The sequence below is a fragment of the Cornus florida genome, unplaced genomic scaffold, assembly GCF_030987335.1.
Source record: "Cornus florida cultivar Cherokee Brave unplaced genomic scaffold, ASM3098733v1 CherokeeBrave_3.0.0_Hap2_Chr06, whole genome shotgun sequence".
NCBI lineage: Eukaryota > Viridiplantae > Streptophyta > Magnoliopsida > Cornales > Cornaceae > Cornus > Cornus florida.
In genome coordinates this window covers 101,346,034-101,359,538 of record NW_026775576.1, presented here as the reverse complement: position 1 = coordinate 101,359,538, position 13,505 = coordinate 101,346,034, and the positions used below count along the sequence as shown (strand labels likewise).

Here is a 13,505-nt window from a genome sequence, read left to right as displayed (position 1 = left end):
CAAACGGTAAAATACCGTGAACAAAAAAGAACCAAAATGAACAACGAAAGAAATGGTGTCGAAAACTGAGTCCCGTGCAGAGAGATATACCCCGAACAAGTTCAGCGGCAATCGGGGCCGAAAACCCTAAAACTGGGGAAAACGGCCGGAAGGAAATTCTAAGATCACACGACTCGACAAAATGTGAAAATGAATTCCATACGAGGATCCAGGCTCAAAACGAGGCATTTTGTAATAACTTTCGTTAATTGCACAATGGCCTTTACAAAAAGGGCTAACTGCACAATTGCCCAGAATGAAAATATATTTCACAAGATATTTTTGTAAAAACCCCTGAAATAAATATCTTCAAAAGATATTTACAAAAAAATTACCCCAAGAAACATCAATGTTTCTAAAGAATCATTTCATCCACGCCCCTACAGGAAAATGAAGCAACCGGCAAGCTTTTCTCCAAAAGTAAAGTGACGCATTTCGAGGAAATCAACTGGAATGAAAACTCATGAAGTCAAAACTCAACTCCGAACACGAAAAATGAAGTTGTGCAAACAAAGTGACAAACGGGGAAAAGACGAAAAGTGAATAGTGTCGAAAAAACGAAAACGTGGAAATGACTCGGTCCTTTAAGAATGTTGTCAATCTAAAGGAAAGAGTCTCGGAAACCATTCCCGAGCACTTGAGACAATACTAAGCGACGAGAAACCAAACTCAGAAAAGAAATGTCAATGGAAAAAATTTATCCGTAAATTTCTGAGAAAAATGAGATGAAGGAAAATGATCGGGTCATTAGACACACTGTCACGCCAACATAACACACGATACCATGCTTTCACTGTTCCTGAAAAATTGAAACAATCATTGACCTTTGACCCGATATCGTGCTACAGAGGGACTGATTCAGGAGAAATGGTTGGCCATTATCGATTCGGTCTCAACACAGACATCGTTCCTGTCCTTAGATCCAAACCTCAAACACAATCTCACAAAGACCATAAGACAACCATGAGATCCAATCACTATCAATCCATCGCTCTACGTAACCACAACGATTATACAGTAACATACCTACTCTAAAAATTCCAATCATGCCTTAATCATAACAAGCTAAAAGCAACATAGCGCCAAATACCACAATCATTGACCAGCCTAAAAGTTCTCCGGTTAACTCATAACACCTACACTAGGTAGACAACATCATAACATCATTCGATTCAATTCATGTCTCATTAAAATACGTTATAAGACTATCACATGCCTGAAATCTCGAAACCAGAGTCAATTACTATGATTACTCCTCAAAGGAATCATATATTCACATTTTAAATCATAAAATCCTGAGACGATACCGATACTAGTCCTCAAAATAATGCTCAAATCAATCGTCCATAAAAACACCCAAGTACATGACTCACACCACATTACTTAATCATCTTCGAACATACAATTCACAACACATCGATTCCCAAGCCTTCACCGCTAGTACCAGACACCGGAAACATATAATTCATATTTGGTAACTTGTGCCACACATGCCACCAGTCAGAATCACTCTTAGAATAAGCACTACTAAAACAAAAAACTTCATCTCCCCCCGTGGGAATGAGTTGACCAATACAACCAAACCCTTACCAGTGAACTTTAACAACATAACAAACCACAGACGAGTCCGTCAATCCTTGAACGCGCACAACTCCTAAACAGAGAACAAAACTTACGACAAATGACATTCTTGTCAGGACCAGAACAAATGGAAGGGTAATGAACCCCGCACTCACCAGAGGCTGATAACTCGTACTTGAATGTACCTGACACCCTGTCACACGCTACTTACCATTCATCCAACCGTGGACACCCAATCTCACCTAAGATGAACTGAACCTCTTACGCACAAAGAGAAGAACCAACTAGATACCCTTATGGAACTATGAACCCACCTCAACAACCGTACCAGCTACCACCTCAACCACCATAGCCAGACAATTTCAATTTTCTTAATGATCCCGCCCCTTCCTGTTGATTAAGGTTAGTTAATAATTTTGAATCTTTTTTTATTTTGACTTGGTGTGATGGGCCTGTTTACAGGTTTTATTTTTCACTTTTGTTTGGGCTTGTGTGCTCTTGTAATTGTGTTGTCTCTCTTTGCCAATTGCCACTAGGCCTCTCCTTATTGGGCCTTGAGGTATGCCCCAAATTCATATGTTGAAAAAAAAAAATCTTGTAAAATTTTCATCTTATTCAAATGCATGCAAGAAAATTTACTTTCTTCTCATTCCTTTTGTTACTCTCACTTTTCAATATTTTTCTTTTTAAACAAACGGACCGCTAGCTACACGATTGGTTTCAGTAAGGGCATCTCAAATAAACTTCGCAAAATTTGCTAATGAATGCATATATACGTAATGGAATATACCAACTAGGAAAAGGATGACAATTTGATACAAATAATTCATATAAATTTATTGTATCTCACTTTGAACAATTCCTCACACAAATGTTTAGGTAAACCATCTCTAAGAAATATAGCAACTATATAAGAAAACGCTGACAATTTGATACAATATTTTCATATAAATTTATTGCATTTCACTCTGAACAATTCCTAACATAAATGTTTAGGTAAATTAACCATATCTTCCATCCGCTTCCCATTGGAAGATATGGAGGGAAGACTCTTTAGTTCACAAAACAATGTATCTTGAATTTTTATTTTTTTAAAAAAAAAAAATCAATCAGTTTTATTGGTTACAAAAAAGAATAATAAAAAATATATATATATACAGACTGTCAGCAGCTCCAACCATTTTTAGTTCACTATCTTGCAGTTCAGCCTAATCTGACCTTTCTTCCCAGTTAATGGCTTTATGTTACCCATTTTGATCATAGAGTTTGCAAAGTCTGTCGAGAAAGCACCAGCATTTGTGACATAGCTCTTCACCAGTCCAACAATTTCACCACCATTAAACAGTGCCAAATTAGAATGTAGAAGCCCCTTCTGCTTCACCAAGTTGGAAAAGTACTTGGTGTCGAAGAGCGTAGCTGTGGGGTCAAGAGTAGCAAGGTTGGAGTCACCGAATAGACTGCTGTGTGGACATGTGGACCGATGTAATACCCCGATATTGTAAAAAGGATTTATTAATTAAATTAATTTATATTATATTATTATTATTATTTTTAAGTGATTTGTTTTATTTAATTAGGTGCTTGATAGTTGTGATTTGTTTTATTTAATTAAGTGCGTAGGTAAATTGTATTGTTTTAATTAAATTATATATTTTGTAATTTTATTTGTTAAATTTATACGGTGTTTGATTTGTGGAATGCTAGTTAGTGAATTGTTTATTTGATTTGCGTGATTTTATGTTGGTGTAACTTTATTTAATTTCATTATTTTAGGTATTTAAGTTATTTGGGTTGGGATTAAAGGAAGTTGGACCAACGGATGTGGTATTGGGCTTGAAGGAAGCCTTGTTGGGTTAATTGGTAAAGGCCTGTGGTTGTGAGGATATTTAATAATTATCTTTGCATAATTATCCTATATAATTACATGTGTATATTAATTCATTATTAAATCATGTGGAGGGGTATATATGTCAATATAATTATATATTGATATATATAGGTATATATAATTTATTTAACTAATGGTTATATATGGAAGGTAATATATATATGTTTATAGTAAAATATATGTATGTATATATATTATTTAAAAGATAAATATTATTTATTTTATATGATAATCCTAATGGGAAAAGGATTTAGTTTTTGTATGTATATAAATAGACACATAAGACTTTAGGGTTAGGAGTTTTTCCACGTTAGAAAAATAAGAGAATTAGAGAGAGAAGAAGAAGGGCTAACGAAGAGGAGGTCGAATCAAAGAACGTAAGAGGAGACCGGATTTGGAAAAGAAAAGGCGAGTTCCTCTCTACTTTTCCTCTTAGACCTCATAAACTTATCACCTTGATTATCGAAATTATAATTTTATTTTATTAAATTAAATTATTATTCAGATTGGAGGAGCATATTTATTCTTTACAAAATTATAGAATTAAACATGTGAATATATGTATGCATTATTCTGATAATTTAGATCTTGTATGTGAGGTTAGGTTAATTAAATTTTATTTTTGCTAAAATTTTTATATTTTGCGTTAACCTTGTGTAGCATGATTAATTAAATTAAATGGATTTTAATTTAATTGTATATGTTCATTTATGCCCAAAATAATAAATAGAGCTTTTGGGATTTTTCTGAGATTTCTGAACAATTTCTGAAATTAATTTATATTTTTAATGTTAATTTAGAAATTGTTTTATATATATATATATATATATATATATATATATATATATATATATATAATTGTTTAACAAACACACTGGAGGCGGCTAGTATTTGCGCATCAATAGGATTTTTATCCAGTGTGGTCGCGTACGTAGGAAAAGGGTGCACTCGTTGATCTAGGCCATAGGATTAATTTAATTTAGTTGGATTGATCTGGTGTGATGCGGTCCATTGTAAGTTGATACACATGCGGCGTCAATGGTTAGATGTAGTTGATTAAGGGAGAGGATCCAGTGCATCGCGGCTTACCAAGAGCACCAAACAACAACCAATTAGGAGCTGCCAACACGCGCCGAGAGTGGCTCAGGCGCGTGAGGGCACGTGCAGGCGCGTGGACGCGCCTGCTGGTAAGGGGAAGCGCGTGGAGGCGTGTGGGAGTAGTCTAGGGGTATGTGGCGGCGCGTGAAGGCGCGTGGGGATGCGTGTGAGGTCCTGGAAAGTTGCTTGAGACTCCGGTGAAGTTCCAGTATTTATCTTAAGCTTGTTAGGGTTAAAATTAATCATTAGAGGATGTGTTCTTGATATTTTGAGAGTCTCAGAGTGTTACTAAGATACCTAGTAGCATTTAGTGGTATAAATATAATTAATTAAATATTTTTGCAATGAAAGGAGGTGTATATATGTGTATATATATGTAGATATGATTTTAAATAGTCAACGATTGGTATGGAATGTATGATACACACATATATATATATTATAAAATATATGTGTATATATATATTATTTAAGATTATTAAATATTATAAATCTTGTTTGGTATGACTTGATTCGTGTATGGTATGGTTGATTTAAAATCGTAATAGATACACGGTTATTAAATTAAGGACATGCTTATTATATGCATGTGAAGTCTATGTATAATTATACCTAGAGTTAAGTTTAAAGTTAATACATGGTTGAATTGTAGGCATGGATGAGTTGCCAAAGGCTTTGATATACTGCCTTATTGGTTATGAATAAATTTCATATATGGGAAGCATTGTTGAATTGCTAATTAATTGTAAAAGTAAATATATTGAAGGAAGCATGGTTGAATTGCTAGTATATAAATAAATATATTTATAAATGGTATGGTTGATTTGCCGGTGCATATTTATGTGTAGATGACTAAATTACTGTTTAGGATGGAGTTAAGGTGAGTGGGGTTTACTTTATGAGAAAATTATAAAAGGGGGGGCTTGGTCTAGGTATGACTAATAATTAATTATTGGTGAGTGGTTTTGACAATTTAATGCCCTATTAACTGGTAGGATTCTTGCACTATATATATAAGTATTTATATATATTTGTAGCATCGTATATTAAAGTTAAAGCTTAATTAGCGATGGTTTTGGTAAAGATGATCTGTTTATTGGTTTTCAGAGGCTTGGTAGAGAGAACTTGCTCGTAGGGTTTAACCCGCGATTTATTTTTCAGGTTGTAGAAGGTCAAGTCTCAAGGTTGAGGATCCGCAGCTAGAGGACTTATCCATTCCTTCTATTTACTTAAAAGTAGGATATTAGTTTTGTTTCAGTTGATATTAGTACTTATTTGGTTGAAATTCTAAATAGTAACTTTTGGTTAAGGGGTCCTTGAGTTACGGGATTCCCGAGTTGTAACCATTTGGAAGTTATTAATGGATTTACTATTAATTGGATTTCTTCAGCGTTTTATTTTATTCTTTATTTCATTTTGTAATCCGTGCTTGTTTAAATACTTTAATTGGTTTGATATCCCCTGATTTTGTGCGCGGACTTGATCAACCCGTGTTCCGAAATTAGGGGGTATTACAGTTGGTATCAGAGCACTCCTGGTTCAAGTGTCCCTAGGGTGTCTTTGGTTATGTGAATTCCGCTTTGTGTACTCGTTTCTTTAGAGCTTAAGTTTAGGATACATTGTATTCCTTTACGGTCCGTTAAAATCGTACTGATGTCTGTCGTTCTATGTTAACAGCATGGTTAACACTGGAAGAGGACAGAATCTGAACTTGGGTTTCAGGATGAGGGTCAGCTTCAGGAGGAGCAAGAGGAAGTTCAGGCTCCGGCTCAGGGCAGGGATCCAGAGTATCCTCCTCACATCAATGACCTCATTGCTAGGGCTATAGAAGCTGGGGTAGCAGCTGTACTTCGGAATCAGCCTCAGGTACAGCCGGCACCGTTACCAGCACCGGTTGGTCAGACTGATACTTGGGAGAAGGCCAGGAGTTCTTTCACAAAAGGGAGTCCACCTGAGTTCACGGGCTCCACGGATGCGAGGGCAGCTCACCAGTGGAAACAGGACATTGAGCGACATCTTCGCTTGGTTCAGTGCACGGAGGTTCAGAAGCAGATGCTTGCTACCTTCAAGCTAGTTGGGGATGCACTGCAGTGGTGGGAGTCAGTTACCACCATAGAGGAGAGGATGGCATTGACTTATGATGAGTTCAGTGCACGCTTTGAAGAAAAATATTTCCCTTATGCAGTTAGGGCAGCCATGAAGACTGAATTTCTTAATCTGCAGCAAGGGAACATGACAGTGGCGGAATATGAACAGCAGTTCACACGCTTATCTCTCTTTGCACCGGAGGAGGTGGATACAGAGGAGAAGAAGCGCAACAGTTTTGTCAAGGGACTGATGTGGTCTATCAAGAGAGCTATTACTGGTAGTCCAGCCTACACTACTTATGCTCAAGTGGTGGACGCAGTTTTGCAGCTTTATCAGCTGAATGAGGATTTCAGACAGACTAGGGCTGAGAAGTGGGGTGGCAAAGATTTTGCTAATCAGCCAGCTGCGAAAGTGAATGATAATGGGAACCGACAGAATGACAAGGGCAGATTCCAGGGCCAGCAGCCTTGGAAGAAGCACAAGGGTAATTCAAAAGTTCAGAGAGAGGGAGTTTCCACTCAGCAGACTGGAGCACCTCAGACTGGACTGGGACAGCTACAGGGTAATCACCAGGAGGGGCAGTCAAGTATATTTAGGGGTCATTGCTATAAGTGTGGAGATTATGGGCATTCAGCCAAACGGTGTCCTGGGTTGGCTCAGAAACAGCATGGGCAACAGGGACAGTGGCAACCATTACCTACTCCACAGATTCCACGTGTGCAGGCTCAGACATTTTCGGCCTTACCAGCACCACCGCCACCACAGGGACAGCCTATACAGCAGTTGCATCAGGGTATGGTGTACAATGCCACACCTTGCAATGCATGGGTACCTCAGAAGAAGTGAGGTATGTTTTTTTTTTATTTCAAGGTAGATGTAGAAATGACTTAGTAGATATAAGTGCATCATGTTCATTAGTATCTGGATGGTTTTGGCTTATGATGGTGATATATATTTATACATATATATACAAATCATTGACTGTTAGTATATTACACCACTAAGTGTTTAAGTAATTTACACAATTGTGAGCATTTTATTATAGATATTTACATATTAAATATCGTACATGGCAAACAGTGGAATAAGGGAAAATGAAAGTTTGGGACAAATAATCAAAATTTCATTTCATGGATTCGTGAATTCCGAGGACGAAATTCCTTTTATTAGGGGGGAAGAATGTAATACCCCGATATTGTAAAAAGGATTTATTAATTAAATTAAATTATATTATATTATTATTATTATTTTTAAGTGATTTGTTTTATTTAATTAGGTGCTTGATAGTTGTGATTTGTTTTATTTAATTAAGTGCGTAGGTAAATTGTATTGTTTTAATTAAATTATATATTTTGTAATTTTATTGTTAAATTTATATGGTGTTTGATTTGTGGAATGCTAGTTAGTGAATTGTTTATTTGATTTGCGTGATTTTATGTTGGTGTAACTTTATTTAATTTCATTATTTTGGGTATTTAAGTTATTTGGGTTGGGATTAAAGGAAGTTGGACCAACGGATGTGGTATTGGGCTTGAAGGAAGCCTTGTTGGGTTAATTGGTAAAGGCCCGTGGTTGTGAGGATATTTAATAATTATCTTTGCATAATTATACCTATATAATTACATGTGTATATTAATTCATTATTAAATCATGTAGAGGGGTATATATGTCAATATAATTATATATTGATATATATAGGTATATATAATTTATTTAACTAATGGTTATATATGGACGGTAATATATATATATGTTTATAGTAAAATATATGTATGTATATATATTATTTAAAAGATAAATATTATTTATTTTATATGATAATCCTAATGGGAAAAGGATTTAGTTTTTGTATGTATATAAATAGATACATAAGACTTTAGGGTTAGGAGTTTTTCCACGTTAGAAAAATAAGAGAATTAGAGAGAGAAGAAGAAGGGCTAACGAAGAGGAGGTCGGATCAAAGAACGTAAGAGGAGACCGGATTTGGAAAAGAAAAGGCGAGTTCCTCTCTACTTCTCCTCTTAGAACTCATAAACTTATCACCTTGATTATCGAAATTATAATTTTATTTTATTAAATTAAATTATTATTCAGATTGGAGGAGCATATTTATTCTTTACAAAATTATAGAATTAAACATGTGAATATATGTATGCATTGTTCTGATAATTTAGATCTTGTATGTGAGGTTAGGTTAATTAAATTTTATTTTTGCTAAAATTTTTATATTTTGCGTTAACCTTGTGTAGCACGATTAATTAAATTAAATGGATTTTAATTTAATTGTATATGTTCATTTATGCCCAAAATAATAAATAGAGCTTTTGGGATTTTTCTGAGATTTCTGAACAATTTTTGAAATTAATTTATATTTTTAATGTTAATTTAGAAATTGTTTTATATATATATATATATATATACATATATATATATATATATATATATTAAATTGTTTAACAAACACACTGGAGGCGGCTTGTATTTGCGCATCAATAGGATTTTTATCCAGTGTGGTCGCGTACGTAGGAAAAGGGTACACTCGTTGATCTAGGCCATAGGATTAATTTAATTTAGTTGGATTGATCTGGTGTGATGCGGTCCATTGTAAGTTGATACACATGCGGCGTCAATGGTTAGATGTAGTTGATTAAGGGAGAGGATCCAGTGCATCGCGGCTTACCAAGAGCACCAAACAACAACCAATTAGGAGCTGCCAACACGCGCCGAGAGTGGCTCAGGCGCGTGAGGGCGCGTGGACGCGCCTGCCAGTAAGGGGAAGCGCGTGGAGGCGCGTGGGAGTAGTCTAAGGGTATGTAGCGGCGCGTGAAGGCGCGTGGGGATGCGTGTGAGGTCCTGGAAAGTTGCTTGAGACTCCGGTGAAGTTCCAGTATTTATCTTAAGCTTGTTAGGGTTAAAATTAATCGTTAGAGGATGTGTTCTTGATATTTTAAGAGCCTCAGAGTGTTACTAAGATACCTAGTAGCATTTAGTGGTATAAATATAATTAATTAAATATTTTTGCAATGAAAGGAGGTGTATATATGTGTATATATATGTAGATATGATTTTAAATAGTCAACGATTGGTATGGAATGTATGATACACACATATATATATATTATAAAATATATGTGTATATATATATTATTTAAGATTATTAAATATTATAAATCTTGTTTGGTATGACTTGATTCGTGTATGGTATGGTTGATTTAAAATCGTAATAGATACACGGTTATTAAATTAAGGACATGCTTATTATATGCATGTGAAGTCTATGTATAATTATACCTAGAGTTAAGTTTAAAGTTAATACATGGTTGAATTGTAGGCATGGATGAGTTGCCAAAGGCTTTGATATACTGCCTTATTAGTTATGAATAAATTTCATATATGGGAAGCATTGTTGAATTGCTAATTAATTGTAAAAGTAAATATATTGAAGGAAGCATGGTTGAATTGCTAGTATATAAATAAATATATTTATAAATGGTATGGTTGATTTGCCGGTGCATATTTATGTGTAGATGACTAAATTACTGTTTAGGATGGAGTTAAGGTGAGTGGGGTTTACTTTATGAGAAAATTATAAAAGGGGGGGCTTGGTCTAGGTATGACTAATAATTAATTATTGGTGAGTGGTTTTGACAATTTAATGCCCTATTAACTGGTAGGATTCTTGCACTATATATATAAGTATTTATATATATTTGTAGCATCGTATATTAAAGTTAAAGCTTAATTAGGGATGGTTTTGGTAAAGATGATCTGTTTATTGGTTTTCAGAGGCTTGGTAGAGAGAACTTGCTCGTAGGGTTTAACCCGCGATTTATTTTTTAGGTTGTAGAAGGTCAAGTCTCAAGGTTGAGGATCCGCAGCTGGAGGACTTATCCATTCCTTCTATTTACTTAAAAGTAGGATATTAGTTTTGTTTCAGTTGATATTAGTACTTATTTGGTTGAAATTCTAAATAGTAACTTTTGGTTAAGGGGTCCTTGAGTTACGGGATTCCCGAGTTGTAACCATTTGGAATTTATTAATAGATTTACTATTAATTGGATTTCTTCAGCGTTTTATTTTATTCTTTATTTCATTTTGTAATCCGTGCTTGTTTAAATACTTTAATTGGTTTGATATCCCCTGATTTTGTGCGCGGACTTGATCAACCCGTGTTCCGAAATTAGGGGGTATTACAACCGATGCTGGCGAGCAAATAAAGTGTCAATGTTGGTGTCATTGTAAATGCTGTCCCTGAAGGTCCTGCACTGAGCAAACCCTAAGATGTGACCACCGGAGAGCGCGACTAGGTCTTTGACATCAAGGCCTTGCTTCTTGAAGTTGTTAATAAGTGCAGGAAGGTCCATGGATGGTGCTGGTGTTGGGAAACGTGCAAGTTTTAAAAACTTTTCGAGGAATTTTGATTCATAGATCTTGATTCATCACATAGAGACAAGTTTTATGCAAAAATAAAAATATGATGTATCATTCAATTAATGGATTGAATACTTACATCAAAGGTCTGAGTAAACCTTTAAATCTTTCCTCTAAAGTGAATGTTCTCACTTATTGTAGATCCCTTAGCAAGATGCCTTCTCCTTAGATCTCCATCTTCTTGGTAATTGTTTTGCCTTTAGGAATCACTCATAAGCCTCCATGAATGACCTTGGAAAATTAGGCTTGTGGGAGCCCCCATTAGATGAGAACATAAACCCTAATTTTCTAGAGAGAGAAAATATATTCCTTTTTCCTTCTCCTGAAAATCACCCGTAAAATATACATAGACCATGTATATTTATAGGCAACATAAAGGTAAAGAAAAGGAAACAACTAATCCTTCTCAATCTCTAATTCACATGTCTCAAATTTAATATGATTCCAATATCAAGTTAGGCTATGAATGAGAATCCATTGGGCCTATTATTTTATTGGCTACAATGAATTAATAATTGCCCCGGTCCATGGTCCCAATTCAATTAATTCATAAATTAATTTCTACTCCACTAAAAGAAATTAATTGAACTCCAATTAAATAATAAATAACCTCTAAGTCAATATTACACTTTGACCCCTCTATGCATAATTAATTATCGGATAAATAAAGCCATCAATCCGACTACTTAATTAATATATTTATTTTGGTACCTTTGATTATTTCTGCCTCGTTCACAATAAAACATTTGTTTGACAAAAATAATAATTTAATAAATAAATATATATAATAAATCATTTTTGTCTAAAACCACACGAAGGCCTTCAAATTTATTTTGTGATCAACCATAATCAATACAAAATAAATACAAGTAGCAATGATGCAAATATTGAAAATATAACCCTCTAACTATTTATTACACAATTACCCAAAGTGTCAGTCTAAAGATCCCGAAGAATCCGCCGAACAAATCAAAGTAATTATTAATTAATAAAAGAGTCTATAATTTTCTCATACTTAAGAGTCAAAATGCCATGACGGTGATAGGGAGCAATTGCATACGACGGCTCTCGCAATATATCTCAACCTAACATGGATCCAGTTCAAATCTTAATTAATTATGAGCCCATCCATAATTACCGACTATAAACTGCTTATGATTACTATTTATATATCATGCATTGATTGCCATCACATACATATATATAAATATCTCTTGTAATCAAAAGGACACTATCAATTCTATAATGAATCGAAATATAATACATTGAATTCACCAATTGTATAAAACATAAATATTACAGAAACGTCAGGAACATATGTTACTTTAATCCAAACAGGAATTTGCTATGCCAGGGCATATAAATCCCAACAGCTGGAATGTCATTGTTGGCTGCAGTCCTGCTCGCAGTGGTTGAGTCTCTCCTCCCTAGTTGCACCTTCCATGTTGGTCCTCCTAGCTGTGGTACAGATTCAACCATATGTGTTACACATTTTAGCACATAATATCACAGCAAAAATGTTCAACTAATTAATAATACTAAGAAAATATTATTTTGATAATTAAACGCACCAAGACGACAGAGTCACGAGCTGCAACCGCCAAAATGTCAGCACAAGAAACCACTGGACCTCCACAAACTTTGTCAACCTCCGATTTGATCTTGTCAATGACTTCAAATCCCCTAGCAGAATTTGCATTAGGGAACGCATTCTTTTCGCTATCAATGGTGGATGTCGGGTCCAGAAGAATTGAAGCATCACAGCCCTGCATTACCATGATCAAATCTATTAATTGGACCAATATTACATTCAACTAATGATAGTTCATGACGAATATTTCTTCACAAGTAAAAGAGAAATTTTTAAAAAGGAAAAAATTGAGCAAGCATACATTAACAAAACAATCATGGAAGTGCAGACGTAGTAAAGAAGCGCCCATACGTCGCTCTTTCTGCACTGCATCCTCCACAACTTGCTTGATGTTTGGCAAAGCTTTGGGGCAGACTTTGTTATAGTAATAAGGAGAGAGTGGGGTTGAGAGGGCTGTGCTTGCAAGAGCAAACAAGACTAGGGCATGGAGATTGAAGAAGCTATGGGAAGCCATTTTTAATGAGTTTTGATTAAATTGGATATATAGCTAGTAGTGGTTTGTGCTACTTTGTCTTGTCCATTCCACTAAGGTGGCAAGTGTATTTATAAGGGAAAAAAAATCAGACTTGGGCAACATATATATCTGTAGGACTTTAGGCCTTAGACTTAGCCAACAATACAATTTCTAAGAAGCTTGCTATTATCAACTCAAAAGGGCAAGTTGATGTGTGCAAGAAAAGAGACTAAAATTTTTTAAACTTGTTTGATCAAGTCTTGCAAAGTTGCAGG

The 13,505-nt window shown here is 35.0% G+C and overlaps 1 protein-coding gene across 1 annotated transcript; it reads right to left on the bottom strand.

Moving 5' to 3' along the window:
• Nucleotides 1-2,803: 2,803 nt before the first annotated feature.
• Nucleotides 2,804-13,230, bottom strand: LOC132313390 (peroxidase 70-like). The gene is made up of 5 exons (XM_059812134.1): nt 13,018-13,230; nt 12,697-12,891; nt 12,496-12,583; nt 10,896-11,063; nt 2,804-3,102 (listed from the first exon to the last, which is right to left on the bottom strand). Exons 1-5 carry the CDS (start codon nt 13,228-13,230, stop codon nt 2,804-2,806), a joined length of 963 nt encoding a protein of 320 aa, XP_059668117.1.
• Nucleotides 13,231-13,505: the final 275 nt, after the last annotated feature.

Bases quoted from the DNA above. Each gene is read 5' to 3' on its own strand.
- LOC132313390 (XM_059812134.1), bottom strand. From the start codon at position 13,230: ATGGCTTCCCATAGCTTCTTCAATCTCCATGCCCTAGTCTTGTTTGCT. The intron at 12,892-13,017 runs GTATGCTTGCTC...ATGGTAATGCAG, and splicing joins TCCATGATTGTTTTGTTAAT to GGCTGTGATGCTTCAATTCT. The intron at 11,064-12,495 runs TTGGGATTTATA...CAACACCAGCAC, and splicing joins CAACAATGACATTCCAGCTG to CATCCATGGACCTTCCTGCA.